We start from the raw sequence: 25709 nt of genomic DNA on the forward strand, positions 1-25709 counted from the left end.
CCGCTGCGGACGGCAAAAAGAGGGGAAAAAATATTGATCTCTTGTATGTCAGCCCCGAGCCATGCATCCTGACACACACACACACACACACACACACACACACACACACACACACACACACACATACCAAAAACACACCACTCTCATCACCATACAACACCCCCCCACACCACCACCACCACCACCATCACCACCACTACCAGGTAATCATATATCTATCAACCAATTATCTACCTGTCTATCTGTTTATCTATCTACTCTCTACCTCACCACCACCACCACCACCAGTCACTATACCCTTCAGACACCATAACCACAGCGAGCTCCATCACACCTCCACTCACCACCACCACCACCACCACCAACACCACCACAACCACCAACACCACCACCTCCTCGTCCACCGTGAAAATTCGCCCAACACCTATTTTACCACCATTTAGAGAGAGAGAGAGAGAGAGAGAGAGAGAGAGAGAGAGACAAACACTCCAGCACAAGTAACCTCAGCGTCGGATATAATGAGGGTTCCCTGCTGACGTCATCGCGCCCTCCTGCTGATGTCATGCCGGATAACAATGGGCCAGCGGGTCAAGCAGAGGCGCTTTTTATCGCCACAAGTAGGGGCGAGCCGGGGGGGGCAGGGGGGGTGAGGGACACGACTGGAGAATGGAGGGAGGGAAGGCACTGGTGAAAGGGGGGTTGAGGGGTGGGAGGGTATGGAGGAGAAAGGAGTGAGGTGCGGGGGGGAGGGGGGGGGGTTGGATTATACATGGTGAAGGAGGAGAAGAAAGGTGGAGGAGGAAGAGAAGGAGGTGGAGGAGGAGAGGGTGCTAAGGGTGAGGCTGAGGATGCTGAGCTCAGCGGGCGGAGGGGAGAGGTGAGCGCCGCCAAGTGAGCACAAGGGCACGGTGTTTGAGCCAGACACAACGCGCTGACGAGGTGTGTTGGCCGCGCGGAGGTCACCCTGATAACCCCTGTGGCGGCGGGGAGCAAGGTCAGCTCTGCCCGACACTGTTTTGTATACTACGGAGGAAGTTATGTGGCTGGTCGGGTGACCCGGGAAGAGGTGACGCCCGCTGACACCTCGGCCAGACGCCAGACCAGGCCCAGGCACTCGTCTGGCCCAGGCGGGGGACGCAGTGCTCGGCGGGGGGAACCTCCTGAGGGGCCGCGCCAGCCACATCGCACGGCCCGAGGCAAGGGTGAGGGAAAGTGGCACAGCAAACCACAAGGAAACCTGGAGAAAGGGTGTGCCGCGGCGGCCAGAAACACTGCTCCGAGCACGCGGCCACGCCTTGACCTACCTGAGGTGAAGAGGACGATGGCCTTGAGGCACGAGTACTCCGCAGAGTCCACGTGGAGTGCCTTCAGCTTCTCCACCTGCTCCTGGAAGATGCGGATGTGGTCCATGAAGGCGACCACTCTGTCCGCGGCCATGGGCGAGGCGTGGAGGCCGGCCGCGGCCAGCAGCGGCGCCACGTGCAGGGGCATGGAGCACTGGGAGGCGTTCAGCACGAACAGCTCAGACCAGACCAGCCGCAGCAGAGCCACCTGGTCGGTCACCTGCAGCTCGGGGAAGAACGGAATGTTCTTGGCCCAGCCCACGGCAGAGAAGAGGAGGCGGGAGGCCAGCTCGCAGATGTTGTCCACGCCCATGATGTTGTTGGCGTTCATGCACTGGCCGTACGGCGAGGTGGGGAAGGGCTCGGCGCGCAGCAGCAGCGAGATGTACGAGGACAGGTACGTGTGGCCGTTCAGGGTGTCTCCGTTGGCCATGAACTGGCTGGGCATCCCCATCCCCTGGGTGGGCGGGATGCGGCCGCGCTGCACCGCTGCAAGGGAAGAACACAAACATTAGGTCACACAACAGCTGTTCCGCCCCGCGTGCTCCTCAGCACACCTGCCCGCACACCTCCCGCCAGCCTCAATGCCACACGTGGGGCATCACGTCACGCCCCAGATCAGGTGCAGCTGCGCACCCGGCCTGTGCTGGCAGGTGTCATCCTTACCCTCACTCTCCCTTCTTCACTCACTCAAACTTTCAGTGGGATACCCGAGACAGGACTATTGCTAAGCGTTGATTTATATTATTTCTAAGTACAGCTTATCCTCCCCACCCCCTCGCGGCTTGGTTAGCGTGAGTGGCCGTGAGCAGCGGGCGTCGAACACTGCCAGGTCACCGACCGATACTTTGTTATGCGGTGATTACGGCGTGCGTGCTCCTACCGGCGATGGCCGCACTACCTCTTCCCGGCCTTGCGCCGCCCTCTCTCTCTCTCTCTCTCTCTCGTGTTCGATGGAGGCTTCCCTATCTCGGTCTCTCCCAGCGTCACACCCTCCCGCCGCTGCCTGACTAGTGATGGGCACTGACCTGCCCTGTCCTGGCCCATGTCAACGGCTTGCCCCGGCGCCCCGCGAGGTGCTCGCAGTCTTCTCCCGCCCCGCACACATTACCATAGTGAGGGCGCAGGGGAGATGGCCGGACAGATAGCTGGGTGAGCGGGGCGTCGGGCGGAGGTGGGAGTACATGCCTGCCCGTGCCCGCGCGCCGCGTCTGCCCGCGACCATGATGAATGGCCGCCCTGACGCCCTCAACGAGCGCCGCCCGCTGCTGGAGGCGGCGGCGGGATGGACGGGCGGCGCGCGCGCTCTATTAAATACATCCCAGCCATCAGACTTGAAAGTCCAATTGGTATAATCTTCAAGATAAATGTTGGGCTTGAACACGTGTCAATATTTGCTCCGGGTGAGCCGCCCCGCCTCCCCGCCAGGCCCGGCAACACACCGCTTGGCCCGCGCCGCTGTTGCCACCAGTGTTGCTGCCTCGGACACATTTATGCATTGTTGTGAGCATGGAGCCGGTGGGGGGTGGGGATGGCTGCACAAGTGAACGGGGAAGGGGGGGAGACCGGTGCTATGTCCCGTGTTCCGGCAGGGTGGGGGAGAGACGCCTATAGGAGGACAGGGGTGGCGTGCAGAGACATGGGGGGGAGGGGCAGGTCGGGGTCTGTCAGATGAAATATTCATAAGAGCCTCGAAGTCCACTAATTTACCTGTTCCTCGCCGCCGGACGATAATTGAATTTTTGGCGGTGCCAGGCCGAGGACGCGGCGGGCAAGGCTGGCCAGCGAGGAGCGACTGTAATGGTAACATATTGGCGCCTCGCACGGCCGTGGCAGGGAAGAGACGGCGGCCCGAGGCCCAGGTAGGCTTAGGCTCACACCGGCGCCTCGATGAGTCAGTTTTGTGTTCCAGTGTTGGAGCCTCGGAGTGTCGGGACCTTCGGCAGTAACATTCTTTGCTCCAGGTCAGGACGAGCAGGGGTCGTGGCTGCTGCTTCACTCTATCGCTTCCCTCTCCCTCGCACCCTCTCCTCCTCGTCCCTCCGCGCACCGCTAATCAGTCTCACTTTTCCTCTCATGTCGTAAACACCGCCGCGACCTTGCTCTGATAACCGCCTCGTTACCTCCCCGATCATACTCCCCCCCGCCGGGTGATTGCCCCGCCCCGCCCCGAAACCACTCTGGGAGCTAATCCAAACACAAATCGTGGGACATATACAGCTTTTACACTAGGGGGGCGGGGGGGGGGCCGGGGGGGATAAATGATTGGGCAGAGCGAGGACGAACGGAGGCTGATATCAGGCTCAATGGCACCACGGGGAAGAGCGATGTCTGTCTGTAAGTATGTCAGTGTTAGTCAATCACTCTCTCTCTCTCTCTCTCTCTCTCTCTCTCACACACACACACACCGGGCATGATAATTAGCGAAGGTTTGGATGCCTTGACAAATAGTGTGTGTGTGTGTGTGTGTGTGTGTGTGTGTGTGTGACGGACTGATTAAGGAAGGTCGCAATAGATGTCGATAAGATAAAGATTCATAAAAAGAGATAACGAGCAAAAACAGAGGTGTTGAATTCTCTCTCTCTCTCTCTCTCTCTCTCTCTCTCTCTCTCTCTCTCTCTCTCTCTCTCTCTCTCTCATTAAACAATACCCTTATTTCACAATCTATCCATCTATCTATCTGTCTATTATTAAATTATCTACTTATCTATCTATCTATCTATTTATCTATCTATTTATCTATCCACCTGTATAATCTATTTCTCTTATTCATTTTGCATTAGTTTTCTTCTGTCTATTAATTAATCTATTTAGAAAAGGTAAGAATGATAATAGAAGAAGAGAAGAAGAAGAAAAGAGAAGAAGAAGTGAAGGAAAGAAAAGGAAAAAAAAGAAATGGTCAAACACGGATAGACGCAAGGTACAGAGGAGGAGGAGGAGGAGGAGGAGGTGAAGGGGGACGGCGGAGGAGGAGGCAGAGAGGGAAAGCAAGTGTGTGTGTGTGTGTGTGTGTGTGTGTGTGTGTGTGTGTGTGTGTGTGTGTGTGTGCAGATAGGGAATGTTCGGAGTGAAAGCTTAGAGAGGGAGAGTAGACAGAGGAAAGATAAGCGAGAGAGAGAGAGAGAGAGAGAGAGAGAGAGAGAGAGAGAGAGAGAGAGAGAGAGAGAGAGAGAGAGAGAGAGAGAGAGAGAGAGAGAGAGAGAGAGAGAGAGAAGCGTGCTCATCTTTATGTAAATGTTATGACCCAAGGTACTGAATGTTTCTCTGTCCCTCCTCCTCCTCCTCCTCCTCTTCCTCCTCCTCCTCCTCCTCCTCCTCCTCCTCTAATACTTCCTCCTTTTTCCTCTTTCTCCTTCACTTTCACCCTCGCCTCATCATCATCATCATCATCATCATCATCATCATCATCATCATCATCCTTTCTCCAAGTACTTTTCCTTTCTTTTTTTTTCTTTCATTTTCTTTCTTTCTTTAATGTTTTGTTTTTTTGGTTTTCTTTAATTTGCTTTCTTTTTTAACCCTTTCTCCGTTCTCTCTCTCTCTCTCTCTCTCTCTCTCTCTCTCTCTCTCTCTCTCTCTCTCTCTCTCTTTACGTAACAAGAAACAGAGAAAAGAAAAACTGGATGATATTTAACGCTTAAGAAAATAACAAGAGACATAGAAAGATAAGGAGGAGGAGGAGGAGGAGGAGGAGGAGGAGGACAAAGATGAGAAACACTATATGAAGAAAAGGAGGAAGAGCAATTAGGAGGATGAAAAAGGGGAGAAGAGAGAATGAAAAAGATGAGGAGGAGGAGGAGGAGGAAGAGGTTATGAGTGAGGAGAAGAAGAAGGAAGATAAGGAAGAGGAGGAAGAGGGAAGGACGAAGAAGGAGACAAGAGGATGAAGAAAGAGAGGAAGAGGAATAGAGATGAGGAAGTTGAGTCTGTGAATGGGAGAGGAGGAGGAGGAGGAGGAGGAAGAAGACGACGAAGAAGAAGGGGAGAAGAACGAGGAAAAACGAGTAAAGAAGGAGGAAGAGGAGACGGACAAAAAAAAAATATGAGGAAGATGAGTAAGTCTGAAAAGGAAAATAAAGAAGAGGAGGAGGAGGAGGAGGAGGAGGAGGAGTGAATGAGAGAGGAGACGAAAAAAAAAGTGAAAAGAAGAGAGAGAAAGCCGAGTAGAAGAAGGATGAAGAGAAGATGATAATGTGGGTGAGAAAGAGGGAGAAGAAGAGGAGGGGTGGATGAGGAAGATGATGTTGTAGATGAGAAAGAAGAAGAGGAGTGGACAAGAAAAGAAGAAGGATGAAAAATATGAACAACAACGAGGAGGAGATGAGTGAAAAGAAGGAGTAGGATGCTGAGGAAGATGCTGACCCTGACTAAGGAGATGAGGGATGCTGAGGGAGATGCTGACCCTGAGGTAGGAGATGAGGGATACTGAGGGAGATGCTGACCCTGACGTAGGAGGTGAGGGATGCTGAGGGAGATGCTGACCCTGACGTAGGAGATGAGGGATGCTGAGGGGCCCCATAGAACACACCTGAGGGCCAGCAGCATCCAGGCGGGAGGGAGCCCAGGTATGGAATGTTACGCGGGTCATTAATTACCCCGCGTCATTACGAAGGGAGGAGGAGGAGGAGGAGGAGGAGGTAGAAGAAGAGGAGCGGAAGAGGAGAAGGAGGAGGAGGAAGAGGAGGAGAAGAAAATGAAGGGAAAAAGGGAAGATACTATGAGAGAGAGAGAGAGAGAGAGAGAGAGAGAGAGAGAGAGAGAGAGAGAGAGAGAGAGAGAGAGAGAGAGAGAGAGAGAGAGAGAGAGAGAGAGAGAGAGAGAGAGAGAGAGAGAGACACATATTCATTGCTTCACACCTCTCTTCCCTCCCTTCCCTCCCTTTCCTCTCCCTCCTCTCCCTTCTTTCCTCCCTCTACGCTTCAATTTCTCTTCATCCATTAAATCATAGTAGTTTGCCCTTCAATGTGGGGTTTTCTTTCTCTTTTTCCTTCCCCGCCTCCAAAACTACCTCCCCCTCCCCCCCTTTTTCTCTCCCTTTCATTCCTCCCTTCCTCGACCCTTCTTCTCTTTTCCCCCTTCTTTTCCTCCCTTCCTCCTCCTACTCCTTCAAAACTCCCTTCTCCCTATCCTCTTCTTTCCTCCCCCTTCACTAAATTCTTCTCTTCCTCCCTTCCCTTCCTCCCTTCACCCCTATTCTCCCTCCCTTCCTTCTTCCCTTTCCTCTTTCTCTTATCTGTTCTCTCTCCCATCTTCTTTTCCTTCCTCCCATGCCTTCAAATTTACATCTCTCTCTCTCTCTCTCTCTCTCTCTCTCTCTCTCTAGCAAATTCTCTACTCTATCTCTCCTCCCTCCATCACCCCTCCTCTTCCCTCCCTTTCCCTCCTCTACTCTTCCTCCAATCTCTCCATCTTTTTCCTCCCTCCCTCCTCCTCCATCTCTACCTTTCCCCTCTCCTCAACAGTTTCTCTACCTTCAATGCCTCCACCTCTACCCCCTCCCTACCCCCTTTCCTCTCCCTTCAAATTGTCTACTCTCCCTCCAATCCTTCCACCTCTCTACCTCCTCCTCCTCCTCCTCCTCCTCCTCCTCCCCCCCTCTGGCTATCACGGTGACATCTGAGACAGAGGAACTTGATCATTCACAGCATTGATTTCTCAGCACGGATGAGTTCAACGAGGGGCCGGGCAGGGAGGGAGGGAGGGAGGGAGAGGAGGGTGCAGGGGAGGGTAAGAGGGGAAGGAGAGGAGGGTGCAGGGGAGGGTAAGAGGGGAGGGAGGGAGGGAGGGAGAGGAGGGTGCAGGGGAGGGTAAGACGGCTGGGAGGGGGGGAGAGGAGGGTGCAGGGGAGGGTAAGAGGGCTGGGAGTTGTAGGGGAGGGAGGGAGGGAGAATATAAAAAAATAAATAATATATGTTGAAAAGAGATCAAAGAAAACGAGAATTATAAGGAGGGAGAAAAATGATGGTGATGATGGTGATGACGATGATGGTGATGGTGATGATGATGGTGATGATGGTGATGATGATGATGATTTCTGCTATTCCAATACACTATTACTACTACTACTACTACTACTACTACTACTACTACTACTACTACTACTACCACTAATAATAATAATAATAATAATAATAATAATAATAATAATAATAATAATAAACAACGATGATAATGCTAGCCTGTGTGAGAAGGTCTAGGAGGAGAAAATGTTAGAAAGCATGAGAGGAAGTCATTATGAGAAGGTGGGACCCGTGATAAGTATGAGGGATCTGTGAAGGCTGAGAAGAGAAAGTATGAGGATGTAAAAGAAGGAAGCTTGAAGGTGAGAGAAGGTTTAGGAGAAGGAAATGTTAGAAAGCGCGAGAGGAAGTCATTATGAGAAGGTGGGACCCGTGATAAGTATGAGGGATCTATGAAGGCTAAGAGAAAGTATGAGGATGTATAGAGGAAGATAGCTGAGAAGGTTTAGGAGAAGGAAATGTTTGAAAGCATGAGAGGAAGTCATTTTAAGAAGGTGGGACCCGTGATAAGTATGAGGGATTTATGAAGGCTAAGAAAAAGTATGAGGATGTAAAGGAAGGAAGCTGGAAGGTGAGAGAAGGTTTAGGAGAAGGAAATGTTAGAAAGCGTGAGAGGAATTCATTATAAGAAGGTGGGACCCGTGATAAGTATGAGGGATCTATGAAGGCTAAGAGAAAGTATGAGGATGTATAGAGGAAGGAAGCTTGAAGGTGAGAGAAGGTTTAGGAGAAGGAAATGTTAGAAGTGTGAGAGGAAGTCATTATGAGAAGGTGGGACCCGTGATAAGTATGAGGGATCTGTGAAGGCTAAGAGAAAGTATGAGGATGTATAGAGGAAGGAAGCTTGAAGGTGAGAGAAGGTTTAGGAGAAGGAAATGTTAGAAAGCGTGAGAGGAAGTCATTTTAAGAAGGTGGGACCCGTGATAAGTATGAGGGATTTATGAAGGCTAAGAGAAAGTATGAGGATGTATAGAGGAAGGAAGCTGAGAAGGTTTAGGAGAAGGAAATGTTTGAAAGCGTGAGAGGAAGTCATTATGAGAAGGTGGGACCCGTGATAAGTATGAGGGATCTATGAAGGCTAAGAGAAAGTATGAGGATGTAAAAGAAGGAAGCTTGAAGGTGAGAGAAGGTTTAGGAGAAGGAAATGTTAGAAAGCATGAGAGGAATTCATTATAAGAAGGCGAGGAGAAGAAAGCTTAGGTGTGAGACCAAGACAAGTATGAGGAAACGAAGGCAATGATCGAGCGTCCCTGTGAGGTGTCCGCGAGGGGTGAGGAGAGGACGTTAAGGCAAGGCGGCGGCCATTCACACGCCTTTGACTCCCGAGGTGACCGTGGCAAAGGCGCCGCCATCTGCCTGCCGGGCCGACACGCGGGGGGCGGGGGCGTGGGAAGGCGCAGGACACAACCTATTGACAGCACTTGCTCTCCGCCCACCGCCTGTCCTGCCCTGCCCTCCTTCCTGCCTTCCTTCCTTCCTTCCCCTCTCTGTACCTGTGATTGTGATAGTGATTGCCTCTCTCTCTCTCTCTCTCTCTCTCTCTCTCGTATGACATCACTTCTAAACGATTTGCTATTTATTTTCTGAACCAATTTGTTTGTGGTTTACTCAGTCTTCTTGTGTGTGTGTGTGTGTGTGTGTGTGTGTGTGTGTGTGTGTGTGTGTGTGTGTACGTGGCCTTGGTGGTGCTATCTTCGTGTAAACAAGTGTACTTACGTTGTTGTTGATTTATTGTTTATCTGCAGATGTTATCAGAAGGAGAGTCTTTGTAGTTCCCACCCCCCCACCCCCCATACACACACACACACACACACACACACACACACACAGGCCGGGGAAATATATATAAGTAATGTTAGTCACTCATTCCTCCCCCCTCCCCCCCCTTCGCCCTGACCTTTTCGGTGACCTTTCCAACAAAATCAGACAGTGACTCGTCCCTCCCACCCCTCTGACACCCCACCCACCGCCCTGTCACACGCCCCCCTCACCCCCTCTTTCCCCCCTTCCTTACTCACTCTTACCCTTCTCCTGGCTCACCCTCATCTCGTTTTCCTCACCCTTTCTCCCTGACTTCATCTCCCTCATGCCCTCCTCCTCCTCCTCCTCCTACCTATTCCGTATCGGCCCTTTGCAACTTTTATTTTCTCTTCCTTCTTTCTCTCCCTCCTCCTCCTCCTCCCACTCCTTGCCTTCCCATCCCATCTTTCTCTCCGCGCGTCACTTCTGTTGGGTAAGGGCTGGCGGCTCATGGCTGGGCGTGTGGGAAGGTTGAAGAAAACGTTGAGGGAAGGGAAGAAAAAGCTGAGAGCGGCCGTCATTGTGCTGGGCGAGGAATGGGAAGTGTGGGAGGAAGGGATGTGAAGAGCCAGAGAAGGTCGGGTTGGGTACAGAACAGGGAGGATGGATGAATGGATGGATGGAATGGAGGATTAGTGAAAGGAGTGGAATGAGTATGCAAGGAGAGATAGATAGATAGAGAGAGCCAGAGAGAAGGTCGAGTTAGGAAAATGAAGTAAGGAAAGAAAAACGAAATAGAGGATAACTTAAAGGAAATGAATGAAAATTACGTATTAGAACAAAAAGAAGGACTATGAGCCAAAAGTCGATATATATTATAGGAGTAAAGACGAGAGAGAGAGAGAGAGAGAGAGAGAGAGAGAGAGAGAGAGAGAGAGAGAGAGAGAGAGAGAGAGAAATATATTGGAAGAGAAATGCAAAATAATATGTGTGTGTTAAGAGGAGAGGATATCGAAGAGGTAAAGACTCTTGGTAAATGATTAGAATGAAGAAGAAATCAAAGGAAACAAAATTACATAACCTTACCTGAATTACCTGACGAAGAAGAAGAAGAAGAAGAAGAAGAAGAAGAAGGAGAAGAAGAGGAAATGACAAGAGAGAATGATGGAAAAAGAGATGGAGAGAGAGAAAGGAATGGACGGAGGAATGGAGGAAAGGAGGGAGGGAGAGAAGGACAAGGAGGAAAAATAGACGGTGTGGGAAAGATTGTAAATAAGGACAATTGATCAGCAACAAATCGTCCCCCCCAACCCCCTTTTTCCCTCCCCTCCCCTTCCCCCAACCCCCCACCCTCGATCTATGTAGTCTTTTGTGTGTATGTGTGTGTGTGTGTGTGTGTGTGTGTGTGTGTCCCTCCCCTCCCCTCCCCTCCCCTCCTCACCTTACCTCATCTTTCCCTCCCTCCTTCCTTCCCTCCCTCCCTCCCTTGATTCCTTTCCCACCTTCCTCCTCCACCCACACACTAACAGGTATATGGAGGGAGAAGGCGTGGGAGGGAAAGTGTGGGAGGGAGGGAGAGGGAGGGAGAGGAGAGACTGCATGGGCGATAAAGGAAAGGAAGGAGGGAGGGAGGGAAGGAGGGAGGGAAGGAAAGAAAGGTAGGTTGAGAAATGAAGGAATGAGTGTAACATGTCAATGGAAGGAAGGAAGGAAGGAAGGAAGGAAGGAAGGAAGGAAGGAAGGAAGGAGGGAAAAATAGGAAAGAAATAAAGGAAAGAGGGAAGGGAGAGAAAAAAAGAAGGAAAAAGGAAGGAAGGAAGGAAGGAAAGAAGGAAGGAAGGAAAGGAGAAAGGAAGAATTTGGACTGCTTTTCATTATTTCATTCTCTCTCTCTCTCTCTCTCTCTCTCTCTCTCTCTCTCTCTCTCTTATCGCTCACGTTAACTTCCACGCGTTTTCTTCTTTATCATTGAACACTGCGCAGCCATTCGTCGTTAGAGAGAGAGAGAGAGAGAGAGAGAGAGAGAGAGAGAGAGAGAGAGAGAGAGAGAGAGAGAGAAAGGACCTCCTTCTCACGGATGTCACAGGAGTAGCATTGACCCTAAGATATGGACCAAAATCCTCCTCCTCCTCTTCCTCCTCCTCCTCCTCCTCCTCAAGTCCTCCCACACATTCAAATTTCCTCCCAGTCCAAATCTTCCCCCTATTGAAATTTCTGAGACCCTGGGAGCATTGGGATTACAGAGGCCGCGGCAGGGAATGTGTGTGTGTGTGTGTGTGTGTGTGTGTGTGTGTGTGTGTGTGTGTGTGTGTGTGTCGACCGTTGGCAGGGGCTGGGCAGGGCAGGCAACACGGGTCACTGCTTCCAATGGCCACTTTCAGGTCTTGGGTCTGAACGCTGGGGGCTTAGATGGGAATGAATTGTGCTGGTCAGTGGCGGGCGGGCTGGGAGGGTGGGAGGGTGTTGGGGTGGGAGGTGAAGGGTGGGTGTGTGGGTGTGTGGGTGGTGGTGGTGGTGGTGGTGGTTATATCAGAACCTGCAACTATTCGTGACCTAAATAATGTTACTAAAATAGATGCAGTATAGATATGGATAGATTATGACAGATATTGATTATAGAAAGACAGGCAAACATACAAACTCAGGAGCAGACAGACATATGGACAGACACAGACAAAGAAAGAGACTTGACATAGAGACAGACAGACAGACAGAAGCATATTATCTAGCCGGTCAGTTAATCAGACATCTTTTTTTTCAGTAGAGGGAACAGTTCAAGGCCTAAAAAAAATATGGATGAAAAAAAAAAAATCCCGCTGAACTAAACATATCTAATCATACATATAGACAGCCAGACAGACAGACAGACAGAAGCATATATCTAGCTGGTCAGTTAATCAGCCATCTTTTATTTCCAGTAGAGGGAGCAACTCAAGGCCCCCCCAAAAAATTCCCGCTAAACTAAACAGACATACATACAGACAGACAGCCAGACAGATAGACAGACAGAAGCATATATCTAGCTGGTCAGTTAATCAGCCATCTTTTATTTCCAGTAGAGGGAGCAGCTCAAGGCCCCCCCCAAAAATTCCCGCTAAACTAAACAGACATACATACAGACAGCCAGACAGCCAGATAAACACACAGACAAACACACGCACAGCAGAACACAAAGAGTGACAATTAAGCACGAACATATGCATAATAATCTCACCCCGTCTTGCCCCACGCACTGAGCACATCCCCCCCCCTTACCTCCCTCCCCCTCCTCCCCCTCCAACCCCCCCCTCAAGTCGGCACACAACAGCCCGCCCGTAAGTTTTAAGCCAATAATGAAATACGGCCTCCACTAGTCTTACACCGCGCTTTGTTGTTGCGTAATACATAAACGATAAGGAGATGTGAGGATGACGGTATGACTCTCTCTCTCTCTCTCTCTCTCTCTCTCTCTCTAAGTGGCACTCTCCGATACCACTAATCACAGACACTTTTGTTTTTCGTCCTTCAGACACGTGGGACGAGCTTGGGGGGGGAGGGGGGAGGGGGGTTGTGGTGTCACGTGGGGGAGGGGAGCTTCAACCACCACCACCACCACCACTCCCCCCTTCCATCCCTTATCAGCTTCCTTTTATGAATGTTATATGTTGTATTATCCCGTGTGTCGTTAAGAGATAGTGGAGGGAAAGAATGGACTGGATGGGGTAGCGAAGGGTCGGTTCTTAATCATTTCGGCGTCTAAGCACACATATAGTATTTGACAAGGCTTTCTCGTAGTTGTGGGGGTAATTTCCATAGGGGGTATTTTTTTTTTTCAATTAGGGGACAGACCACCTAGTCTGGACCATAGGGTCTGTGTGGTCTGATGTTCTATGTAAATCTATGTAAATCTCTCTCTCTCTCTCTCTCTCTCTCTCTCTCTCTCTCTCTCTCTCTCTCTCTCTCTTGTCTTCTCTATTCTCTGTCTATCTATGTATTTCTCTCTCTCTCTCTCTCTCTCTCTCTCTCTCTCTCTCTGGGGGTCAAAAGTTCCTAGTATGCGTGTCATGTTTATTTACTCATTGCAACACACACACACACACACACACACACACACACACACACACACACACACACATGCATAAGCCTAATCTCCCTGATCTATTGTATTTGTCATGATCACGATGATGGTGGTGATGGTGGTGATGGTGGTGGTGGTGGTGATGGTGGTGATGATGGTGGTGATGGTGTGATCCCTTCCTTCTTTGTCCACCACAGCGTTACGTAACCATTATTTTTTCCTCTCTCTCTCTCTCTCTCTCTCTCTCTCTCTCCTTATTTTGTTTTCTTCAATATATATTTCTTCTTTGTTGTTTTTTCCATATCTGATTTTATTTCATTCTCTTTCTTCCTTTTTTACATTCTCTCTCTCTCTCTCTCTCTCTCTCTCTCTCTCTCTCTCTCTCTCTCTCTCTCTCTCTCTCTCCTTATTTTGTTTTCTTCAATATATATTTCTTCTTTGTTGTTTTTTCCATATCTGATTTTATTTCATTCTCTTTCTTCCTTTTTTACATCTCTCTCTCTCTCTCTCTCTCCATATTATTCTGTCTGTATATTAATTTGTCTGTGTATCAGTCTGTCTGTATATCTTTATTTACTCATTCTAATTTTTCACTCACAATCCCTCACTCCCTCACTCATCCTCTACCCCACTCCCTCACTCCCTTCCTCATTGACTCACATATTCGTTCTTTCTATTACCCATGCATCCTCAAATCCCCATTCACTCCCTCTTTCATCTCCTTGACTTACTCCCTTCCAATCTCACTCCCTTACTCACTCTCCTTCACTCCCTATCTTCCTTACTCACATATCCGTCGTTTCTACCACCCTTTCTGTTACTCCTTTCAATCACTCCCCGTCCTTCACAATTTCTATTCACTCCCTTACTCCCTCATAAGCCATCCCCTCCTTCATTCACTCCCTTCCTCACATCTTCTATCCACTCCCTTACTCATCCTGTTCCCCCCCTTGCTCACATCTTCTATCACTCCCCATCCTCTCCACTCCCTCCCTGGTCGCCCCTTTCATTCCCACTCTCAGATCAGCTGTCGATAGCGGTTTGGTCTTGTTCTTTATCGCCGTCCTCCCCTCTGACCACCGACACCCCTCGTCTCTCTCTCTCTCTCTCTCTCTCTCTGTTTTATCTTTTTCTCTACTCCTTCTTTCTCTCTTTTCCTTCACTTCCTTCCTTCCGTTCTTTCCTTTCCTTTCCCTCAATCGTTCCTTTCTTCCTTCTTCCTCTCTTTTCCTTTCCTTCCATCCTTCTTCTTCTCAGATTTCCTTCTTCACTTTCTTTCCTTCCCTTCCCTTTTCCTTCCTTTCCTTCAACCGTTCCTTTCTTCCTTCTTTCTCTCTTTTCCTTTCCTTCCATCCTTCTTATCCTCAGATTTCTTTCTTCACTTCCTTCCCTCCCTTCTTTCCTTACCCTCAATTGGTCCTTTCTTCCTTCCTTCTTTTTATCTTCCGGTTCCCCACGAGACAGACAGACAGACAGACAGAGAGGCAGACAGACAGGTACAACATCAGAGCAAGTAGCAAACAGTTCAACAAAACGACAAACAGACACATTAAGCAAAGCAACACAGACTGATGCAAACACACAGACAGACACAGACAGGCAAACGAGGTAACAAAGCACGCGCGAAATATATAAATAAAGAGTACAGACAAACTCTTCCCCCGCGCCATAACTCCCAGGACCAGAGAAGGTAAGTGTGTGTCCCCGCGCCCCAATGACAGGCCAAGTAAATAATAACCTCCTATGCCGTCCACGAGGGGAGGTGGAGTGAGGGGCGAAGGGCGGGGAGTGAGGGACGAGGAGAGGTAACACGCGACCGTCCCTCTCGCCGCAGTGACCACGGTAAGCGACATGCAAGAGTTCATCAGGCAAATCAGATTGAGGCCTCGACCACACCTGTCACCGCGCGGGTCGTGACGCACTCGCTCACTCGTCACAAAAGGATCCAGACCTCCGAGCGGCTCTGAAAACTGACTTCCCGGAGCCCACGCGTCTAATTAGTCGTCTGTCTGTCCGCTGCTCGGATGGCCGCGGCGCGACGAGACTCCCCAAGCAGCGGTGTCGTCCGTGTGTGGGTGAAGGCGCGGTGAGGGCGGGAGGGTGTGGCGGGGCGGCGGCGTGTTGGCATGTGGCTCACACAAACACACATGCATGCCGGCTGAGCTAGGAGTAAACACTGGGGCAGCAAGCATGCAACAACAAGTCCAAACGGAAGACAATGAGGCAGTCATCACGCCGGAGGGAGAGATGCATGTTGAGGGGCAAGAAGGCAGTGGAGGGAGAGAGGGGGAGGGAGGGAAGGAGGAGGAGGGAGCCTCGGCCCCGCTCTCGGCCCAGCTAATCGGCCCCCAGAATGGTACTGCCCCTTGAAGCGAGCACTTGCCTTGTTCGGCCTGAGGCGCGTCTTGGGGCAGGACTGAGCCCCTGATGAGGAGGTGGTGCCCATTATTTTTGTCTGAAAAGAGCACAACTCAGTTAACGGCGGGAGGCTCAGGCACAGCAGCTGAGAGCAATGGCAGCTGAAGGCTGAACAACAGTGCTGAGGGCACGCTGAGTGCTGAGGGCAGACTGAGAGTGCTGAGGGCAATGCTCTTAGGCCGCTGAAGGCGCTCTGGGCAGGCTTACACTGCTGATGGCAGGTTGGTACAGCTGATGGCACATTGGTACAGCTGATGGCAGGTTGGTACAGCTGATGGCAGGTTGGTACAGCTGATGGCAGTTCTGTACGGCTGATGGCAGTATTTCCTTGACGGTAAATTTGTTCATCTGATGGCAGGTCGCACGGCTGAGGGCGGGCATGTCCAGTGGGTTGTTCAGACGGTGACATTCTGTGCACCTGATGACAGGCGTGTGCCGAGGTGACACACCAGTGCGGGTGACGGCAGCGCGCCACACCGGGCCATCAGAGGAGCAAGTGAACCTCCGGAACAAAACACACTCAAGGGGAGGCTGTCGAGGCCAACGGGACGCCGAGGAGCACCAAGCCGCAGCGCTTTCTTGAAGGTGGACCTCGGAGGACAGTCTCCTCAAGCTCCCTCCCTCTCTCCACCTCCCTCCCTTCATACACCACCACCACCACCACCACCACCCCCGCCGCCGCCGCCGCCAATAAACAAATACCCCGGCAGGCACAGCCACGCAGGGCCGCGCTGCTTAATTAACAGTCTTGTATGACGCGCACATGAATACAAACCATGATATGCAAAAAGAAGAGTGAGGAGAAGAAACATGCAAGTGTGTGTGTGTGTGTGTGTGTGTGTGTGTGTGTGTGTGTGTGTGTGTGTGCCGTCGCCGCTATCAGCAGGGCGGCGTCCAGCGTCTCGGCGCCTATCAGTGGTGCCGCCGTAATCGCCGCCGTGTCCCTCGCCGCGGCCAGTCATTTCCGGCCACTCCCGGGCCCCGAGTCCCGCCGCGGCCACTCCCGGGGACACAGACACCCCCCTGAGCCCCACACACGGACTGCACTACTGCTCTCCCTTGCATCGTGCTGACAGATCAATTATATATATATATATATATATATATATATATATATATATATATATATATATATATATATATATATATATATATATACACACACACACACACACACACACACACACAAACATACAATCATGTGTACATATCACGTAAATACTTTTCGGCTTTGCACTGCGATTTGGGGGATAACAGATATGTGCGATATCGTCTCTCTCTCTCTCTCTCTCTCTCTCTCTCTCTCTGCAGCAGGCCGCAGCGTCCCGCGCCGTACCGCTGCGCCGCCTAGTCAGCGGGTGACAAAAAGTCGTGCAAATCAGGTCGTGTGACGCGCGCGACACGCCGCCGCAGTCACCCTCCAGTGATCGCATAATTTCCCCGGTGTCAGCAGCTTCACGGGTCGTCACCACGCCGCCACCACCGCCACACCTCCGCCTCCATCGCCGCCACCACTATTATCGCCGCCGCCGCGCTTGTCTGACTTCGCGGTCATTTGTCTCGCTGATCGCCGTCCCTCATGCGCCAAGTCCCGCCGAGGAACACGTAAGATTACCAACAGTCCTCGGGCAGAGCAGGTCGCCCGTTGGTCTGTGCGCCCGCTCCCGCCTCCTGGGCCGGGCACCCGAGGAATGTACCGACACGCACGTAATACTCTGCCGCCTGCTCGAAGACGTTTGGCAGAACCATTGCTTGCGGCGTATGCATTTGAAGCTTAATGTCGCTGCTCCTGGAATACATTTTGCTTCAAGAAAATAAGTGTTTTCTAAAGTTTTACGGATCATACGTGGGAAATATTTCTTCTGCTCTTTGGAAACCGCCCCCGACTAGGAGGCGGTTTCCTTGATTTCCTCCCTCTATTCCCTCTCAGTCAAGGGCTCTGCTAAAAACCATCCAATCATCCGTGTTTCCCAAGCGACGCTCTGAGGCAAAGCAAACTCAGCCTTGCGCCCCTCGCCTCGCCTCCACTGACCCGAACACTGCGCTTGTCCCAACACTGCGTCGACGTCCGCACTCCCCGCCCTCCGCTCCCCGCCCTGCGCCAGCCAAGTGCGCCCTCAAGAGTTATTGGGTGTATCGGCGGACACAGAGCCCCGGGGATCATAGCGTTAGCTCCAGCCGCGGCGACACAGCTGCCCCGCCCCGCACCCGTGTATGTCATTGTCGCTGGGCATCGCTTTATCACCTCACTGGTTACCTGGATGTTTGCACGCCTATCCTTTGAACATAATTCTCTCCTCCTCCTCCTCCTCTTCTTTGTTCCATATTCTCATCCTTGTTACTCGAGCACTCTGTCGCTAACTGTGCCACTTACATAATCGTTATCGTCATCACCATCATCATCGTTAGTACTGTGTCTGTCGCTAAATGTGCCACCTACATAATCGCTATCGTCATCATCGTTACTACTGTGTCTTTAAAGAGGTGTTATCTAGGAGAGCCGCAGCCATACCCTTATATACGTGTAACGCTCTGCTGATGACACACACACACACACACACACACACACACACACACACTCACTCTCACACACATAAAGCCAATGCAGAGTGTCCTTTGTTGGGCGTTGATTATCACTGATTATGGCGGCTGTTCGGTTATCTTGAGGACTTTTTGAGTGTGGTATTTTCTTTTGTGTACTATTTTTATCCCTACAATGACCGCCGCTGCAATAAACTTCCTGCGCAGTGAGAGCGAGGAAGAGTAAGCATTTCCACTATGGTTTTTAAATTCACCATGATATTTTTTTCCCCCTGATATTCCCTTTTAGCAGTATCTTAATATTCAATGTCAGTATTTTTTTGTGTATTATTTTTATCCCTACAATGACCGCCGCTGCAATAAACTTCCTGCGCAGTGAGAGTGGGGAAGAGTAAGCATTTCCACTATGGTTTTTATATTCACCATGATATTTTTTTCCCCAGTTATTCCCAGGACATGAAAACATAGGTTGGTATCGTCAAATGCTCCCACCCCTCACCCCAACTATTTCCAAAGGCCAAAAAGAAGGTTAATCGAGTTCTAAAGAGCGTCCTTTTAGGTTCACGGTACCGAAGAAGGCTCAGACTACCACCAGGGTCATAAAAGTACCCCTGGAAATGCCCTAAACTCCGATGGAAGAGTAGTAAATTACGTGTTCTAGGGCGCAGAAATGTTTAAAAATATGGCCCATAATCCTGCGTCGGGCAAGGGAGTTTTACCGATGTTTAGCTCGCTCGCCCGCCGCCCCTTCCACGCTGGCCCGACGCAGGTGTTCGCTTGTATGTTGACGTAATAAAGGGGAATCGAACCGGACACGTGCTGGGGCGGGAAGCAGCACGCAGACCCATGAGGAGGACGACACTTATAATGATAATTTTATGGGTATTATTATGAGCTACCCCGTAAAAAAGGTGTGATTAATAGTGAAAGGCGAGGGGGACATGGTACTGATCTCCTGACGTGCTGGGGGGATTACAAGGACACAGGAACACAAGTAAAACAACATATATTATTTTTGGATGTGTTTTTAGCTAGTCAGAGGAGAGGTGCGATTCTTAGCGAGAGGCGAGGGGGCACGGTACTGATCTCCTGACGTGCTGGGGGGATTACAAGGACACAGGAACACAAGTAAAACAACATATATTATTTTTGGATGTGTTTTTAGCTAGTCAGAGGAGAGGTGCGATTCTTAGCGAGAGGCGAGGGGGCACGGTACTGATCTCTTGACGTGCTGGGGGGATTACAAGGACACAGGAACACAAGTAAAATAACATATATTATTTTTGGATGTGTTTTTAGCTAGTCAGAGGAGAGGTGCGATTCTTAGCGAGAGGCGAGGGGGCACGGTACTGATCTCCTGACGTGCTGGGGGGATTATGAGCACGCAGGAACACGTACAGGAGCGCCAAGGATAAGCAGAGACGAGGCGAACGGAATGGTAAATCATATCAGAAAAAAGAAAAAAAAAGAAAACGAAACTAAACCTCCTCAAGCGACGCACAAACAGCAAACAAACATAACAACGCGAACAAAGGAGGTGGAATTAACTATTCAGAGGAGAGGTGCGATTCTTAGCGAGAGGCGAGGGGGATGCGGCTCTGATCTCTTGACGTGCTGGGGCGATCATGAACACGCAGGAACACGAGCAAGACGACACTTATGTTATCATTTTTAGGGTGTTATGAACTATAGTTACTAGACCGTGAAGAAGCGAGATTTGCAGAGAGGGGCAAGAGAGGGTACCGGAGCTCTTCGCGGTGCAGCTTCCGGCCCGATTCCCATCAAAGGACCCGCACGAGACGCAGCACACACCGTCACACACACACACACACGCGCGCACGGGGTAGCTGCAGGGGTGACTTGGCGCGTGGACACAACTCTAGGGGTCGTAATCTAAGACATCTCGCCCCCCAAGAACACCTATCTGACAAGGCTTTCGCAGGAGTTGTGGGCATTTCCAGTAGTAGTTTTATGACCCCGGTGGTAGTTTGACCCTTCTTCTGCACTGTGAACTTAAAGAAACACTCATTAGAACTCGACTGACCCCCTCTTTGACCTTTAGAAATAGCTGATGTGAGAATCGAAAGTGAATTATAATACCCAACCTAATAAGGGTCGTTTTAAAAGACATTTCGCCGCCCAAGAACACCTATCCGACAAGGCTTTCGCGGGAGTTGTGGGCATTTCCAGTAGTAGTTTTATGACCCTGGTGGGAGTCTGACCCTTCTTCTGTACCCTGAGCCTAAAAAACACTCATTAGAGCCTGATTGATAGCCCCCTTTGACCTTTAGAAATATATGATGTGAGAAGGGAAAGTGTCTCGTAATTCCAGCCTAGGATTCACTGCTCTAGGCCTCTTGCGGGTAATGACAAGCAAGTTTGGGACAGGTGGAAGACAGGCGCCGCCCCGTCACTGGGAGCCGAGAACTTGTCAGGCAAATAAATACTCCGAACATATTTTTAAACATACCAGGCTGCCATTACTGGTTCAAAAAGCCACAGAGAAGATTAACTGATTAGACTTTATACAGTTCATGGTGCGGAGGGCGTGAAAAACTACTACCAGCATCACAAAACAGTCCATGAAAATCCCAGCACCTTCGACGAGAGGCTTTTCAAACAGGGCGAACCGAGGCGCCGAGACGTTTAAGAATAACATTAGCATAGGCACTGAGGGCGGCACCGGAGGCTGTAGGGGCGTCCTTACGGCTGACCATCCACTGTCTGTTACGCCGCTGAGGAATGTCTGTGGTCTTTAACCCGGTAGCAGCGACGGGCCAAATTTGTGGCTTTACCGTGTAGTAGCGACGGGCCAAATTTGTGGCTTTACCGTGTAGCAGCGACGGGCCAAATTTGTGGCTTTACCGTGTAGCAGCGACGGGCCAAATTTGTGGCTTTACCGTGTAGTAGCGACGGGCCAAATTTGTGGCTTTACCGTGTAGCAGCGACGGGCCAAATTTGTGGCTTTACCGTGTAGCAGCGACGGGCCAAATTTGAGCCATGATTTAACCCCCCAAAAATAGATGATACATAAACTGATCACCAATGTTTTGATATGTATTATGAAATGGTTTGTGTGAGTGATGATTTTTTTCTCATTTTTTTCTCGCTTAGAGGTATTATTAAGAAACATGATCCCCGCTGCTTCCGGGTTAATGCCTACCCGTGCCCCGTGATGGTCTGTTCGGGGCACGACACCCACCCTCTCTGCCCCGCTAGCCCCGGCCGGCACGCGTGTTAGTGGCGATTCAGCACGTGTGGCGGGGCAGGGGTCAGCAATATCAGCAGGGGCATGATGGTTCCCTCCTGTGTGTGCTGTGCTGTGCTGTGCTGTGTGTGTGTGTGTGTGTGTGTGTGATACAGATGGGTGATTCAGAACGGTATGTATGTAATTAATTATGGAGGGAGAGAGAGAGAGAGAGAGAGAGAGAGAGAGAGAGAGAGAGAGAGAGAGAGAGAGAGAGAGAGAGAGAGAGAGAGAGATGTATAAAATGTTAGCTGCATCCTTACTGAACAATTCGAAACAACTCCTATTTCTCTCTTTTTTTTCTTTTTTGCGACAGGGAAACACGTTCAAGCTGACTTTGATGTTGTTGTTTACGCCGCTTGAGGAGGTTTATTTTATTTGTCTTTTTTTTTCTTCTTTTTTTCTGATATATTTTGCCATTCCGTTCGCCTCGCCTCTGCATTTTCTCGGCGCTTCATTACCCACCGGCGCGTCTCCTCGGCTGTTTGGGGAGCGGGTCGTCGGCTAGTTGGCTTCTGACAGTGCATAAATAGAATGAGTTTTTATGCGCGTGGAAGGAAGATGTGTGTACGTGTGTGTGTGTGTGTGTGTGTGTGTGTGTGTGTGTGTGTGTGTGTGTGTGTTGGGACTCTTTTACTTGACACTTTCACGGCTGACGGACGCCAACTTTTTGTGTAAACATAATTGCATTGTAGCGAGTTGAGTTACAGATTTTTTCAGTTGACTTTGGTGACGGCGCAGCGGCAATGACGGAAGAGAAATGGGAAGATAAAATACCACAACGGGGGGATGGAGGAGGAGCGGGAATAGGGAACAAAAAGAGAGGAGAAAAAGAGGGCGAGGGAGGCGGCGGGTGGGTGGCGGAGCGGCTCTCAGGCCAAGTTTTTGTCGCCGCGTTAATGATCGGAGTGGAGGCAGTAATGACGCTCTTGATCAGGACCGAAAGGAGCAAGAACTGTCCGACACTCGCGGCGACACCTCGCACCCACAGCCGCCCACGGGCCGCCCGCCGCTCACCTCCGGGCCTGCGGGAGGTTGGCCTAACGCGGCGAGTTCGTGTAATATTTCCATTTTAAGTGAACATTGACCGAGAATGTGGAGCACGCCTCACCTGCCGGTGCGGGCGCCCGGGGCGGAGCGCGGGCCTAACTGATGCTTGCCGGGCCGGTGTTTGCCCACACCCGGGCATTTACTCCTCGCCTAAACACGCCTCATAAGTTTTCGTTCTGCCGTGCGCCGCGCCGGGTGCTGAGGGACGCACGGCGGTGACGCAACACTGCCTGAATCCCACGCACGCTGGCAAAAAGCACTGCGCCCCGCGGCCCGTCAGGGAGGCGGCCTGGCGAGCATGTCATTCATTACCAGCCGCGAGGGCGATTTTTTTTTTTTTCGGCTGACAACACTGACAACACTTGAGCAGCCGTCGGCATGAAGTCAAGGAGCCAGAACCGTGCGGGGGCATAGGGGTCTGTGACGAGTGACACTTGGAGAGTGCCGAGACACGTGCAGGTGTGTGTGTGTGTGTGTGTGTGTGTGTGTGTGTGTGTCAAAGATGATGCGTGACACTCACCTTCTCTCCTCATGCCGACCTTGAAGCACTTCTTGAGGCGGCAGTACTGGCATTGGTTCCGGTGGTGCTGGTCGATGGGACAGTTGCGGTTGCCTCTGCAGGAGTATTGTAGATTCCGTCGCACCGACCGCTTGAAGAAGCTCTTGCATCCTGAGGGCGGGGAGGGCGCGTGTTAGTAGTGGCACAATTGGGGGGCGGGCGTGCATGGAGGCCGTGTTGGCCCAGCCGCCTGACGGGCAGGCAGCGGGGCCGCAGGCTGCTGGGCACCTGACGCGGCCCGCGCGGGTACAACTGCCGTTATGTCTGACTCGCTCAGCACGTGAAAATATCATCAGAGCAAACATTACAATTTACGGTGCTATGCAAAGCACTGAGTGACACTCTAGTGCAGGCGACGGTGATCCTAGGTCAGGGCTGTCCGTGACCTGGGGTCAGCGCCGCCTTAGGCAGGGCCAAGGGTCAGCCGCGCGGGCCCGCAAGGTGCCCCGGGCGGGGGCGGCGGGCGTACCTTCGCAGGTGAACTGGCCGTAGTGCTTCCCCGAACTCTTGTCGCTGCACACCACGCACGTCATATTCTGTGCATTCTTGTCGTCGCCCGTGGGACTCGGGGCGGACGAGGGCGCGCTGCCCGCGGTGGAGTTCGGTGTGGGCGTCTGAGGGGCGGCGGGCTGCGGGGTGACGCTGGCGCCCAGCTCGCGGCTAACGTCCTCCCCCGTGGTGGGCGGGAGGGACACGGGCGGGTCGCGCCAGGTCGAGCCTGGCGGCACAACAAGAGCCATCTTCTCGTGGCACTGTTCCGGCACAAACATTGACGGCCACCACCGGAGGGGGTGGAACACTCACAAGTTACGGACGACCTCACACAACAGGGCACCGCCTGCTCGGCATGATCACTGGCACCAAATAATCCACTGCGGCACGGGAGCGCCGAACACTACAACAATATCCAGGACAACCTGTCACCGCGGCCAGGCGGGGGTGGCGGAGTGACCTGTCAGGCGGGCTAACACTGAGGGCTGGGGCGCGCGTCACACACCCTCCTTGTAGCACTGTGCTGTGTACACTGGGCGGACGGCGCTGCGGCCTGGCGGGCGGAGGGCGGGGACGGGCCGTGAGGGGCAGGGGGCGGGCCACCGGGCGGGCCACCGGGCCACGGGGCCGCGACCCCGCCCGCCCCGGCCAGCCATTGGTCGTCACCCGACAATCACTTCAAACAGCCGTGCCGCCGCCGCCCCCGGGGCCTCGGCGGGCATCGTGCCGCATACACAGCCTGGCCTCCTTGCTAGGAACATTTTCATCGGCCATGCAGCTCGTGTTCGGCTTGCTATCAAACCAAACGTGAAAATAAGTTGACGGGAAAAGCCGGCAAGGTTGATCAGTGTCCGGTGGAAGGGCGGCCTCTGGTTGGCGGGTCGCGGGGGTGCTGAACCAATGAGCGCTCGGGGCGGGGCGGGGCCAAGCGTGGCGTGTAGCAGCTCTCGCCACGCTGAAAACAACTTGCCATTATATCAAAGCAGGAATTACATTCTTTAGAAAAAAATAACAGCCAGAGGCCTTCCTTACCCGTGACTAGAGCACCGCCGCCCTCGCTGCACCCGGATATTGCGTGCCGAGATGTCCCGCGTGGCGAGCGCCGGCACCCGCGGCCCAGTTCAGGGTCTGGCCGCCTGAACCCGGACCCGGACCCGGCGCTGCTGCTGAGCGAGTGAGAAAGTCGGCGTGACAGACCTGCCGGTGACACGAGGTGCCGCGGCCGCCGTCACGCTGCGTCACCGCGAGCAGCGTCCGCGTCCCCGGCAGGAGCGGTGAGGCGCACGATGCTGGCGGACCGCGGACTGGCCTGGGCACGGTGAAGCCGCCCGCTCATAACGCTCATGTAGGGCCTGAATGAAACATGAAGGACGGCCGCAAACACTGCACGGCGCCCTTCTCATGAGGGGGCTTGTAAGGTTTCCGGGGAGCAAGCTGCTGCAGCACTCACCACGGACAGGAACAATGGGCGGGCCGGAGTGGCGCGCCGCCCCCGCCGCCCCCACCGAGCCTCACGCAGCCCTGCTATGTTTCTGTTGCTGGCACTCCATAACTAAACACTGTCTAAGCAGCATGTTATCTTTTCTTTTTCCTATTAAATGTCGCGGCGCCCCTTGTGTGGGTGGCCGTGGCGCCGTCTCCGGGGGCGCGGGCGGCGGCGAGGCGAAGCGCCTCCGCCGGGCGTGTCTGGAGGGATGAGTATTTTATCTTTAATGGTACACACGAGGTTGTACGTTCATTCATACGCCTCTCCTCTCCACCCTTCTCTCATTCACTCATTCATTATTCAGAGGCAAGCATTTTCCTGCCCCAACCGCTTCACGTAAACACACACACACACACACACACACACACACACACACGCACAGTGCTCTGTTCCCTTGTGCTGTTCGTCTTAACTTCCGGTCGGAAGGTTGTGAACAGTCCTGTACGTGCGTGCGTCAAAAAGGGGGAAGGGGAAAGTGTGTGTGTGTGTGTGTGTGTGTGCCTTTCCGTTACTTCCTTTTTAAATACGGTATGCAGTAAAAGTTATTTTCGCATTTCTGTTTCATTGGCGTGTCAGGAATATCGTGTCTGGGCGCTGTGGACGTTTACAGTTCGGGGAAAACACGACCTAACGTTGGAGAGAATTGTAGAGAGTAGTGACGAGCCGCCTCACACACACACTTGTTAAGGCTCTTTCCTGCGTCTGGAGACACCCGAACACAGCTGACACACGAAACGAGATACTATACTTAACAAG

General features: G+C 52.0%; 1 protein-coding gene across 2 annotated transcripts; it reads right to left on the reverse strand.

Annotated features, from left to right (window-relative positions):
* Window positions 1-882: 882 nt before the first annotated feature.
* LOC126991110 (nuclear receptor subfamily 2 group F member 1-A-like) lies at window positions 883-24223 on the reverse strand. 2 transcript variants are annotated; one of them, XM_050849814.1, is made up of 4 exons: window positions 23445-24223; window positions 22937-23086; window positions 15544-15615; window positions 883-1832 (listed from the first exon to the last, which is right to left on the reverse strand). In XM_050849814.1, exons 1-4 carry the CDS (start codon window positions 23743-23745, stop codon window positions 1036-1038), a joined length of 1320 nt encoding a protein of 439 aa, XP_050705771.1. In that variant the 5' UTR covers window positions 23746-24223; the 3' UTR covers window positions 883-1035. The 2 variants fall into 2 exon arrangements, with proteins under 2 accessions (XP_050705771.1, XP_050705780.1); XM_050849823.1 differs by lacking the exon at window positions 15544-15615 and having other exon boundaries at window positions 1021-1832; window positions 23445-24023.
* Window positions 24224-25709: the final 1486 nt, after the last annotated feature.

Source organism: Eriocheir sinensis, chromosome 6, assembly GCF_024679095.1.
Source record: "Eriocheir sinensis breed Jianghai 21 chromosome 6, ASM2467909v1, whole genome shotgun sequence".
In the NCBI taxonomy this organism is placed as follows: Eukaryota; Metazoa; Arthropoda; class Malacostraca; order Decapoda; family Varunidae; genus Eriocheir; species Eriocheir sinensis.

Excerpts from the sequence above, each read along its gene's own strand:
- LOC126991110 (XM_050849814.1), bottom strand. The coding sequence starts at position 23,745 with ATGTTTGTGCCGGAACAGTGCCACGAGAAGATGGCTCTTGTTGTGCCG. Across the intron at positions 15,616-22,936 it reads GGTCGGCATGAGGAGAGAAG|ACAAAAATAATGGGCACCAC; the intron begins GTGAGTGTCACG and ends TGCTCTTTTCAG. Across the intron at positions 1,833-15,543 it reads CGCGCCTCAGGCCGAACAAG|CGGTGCAGCGCGGCCGCATC; the intron begins GCAAGTGCTCGC and ends CTTCCCTTGCAG.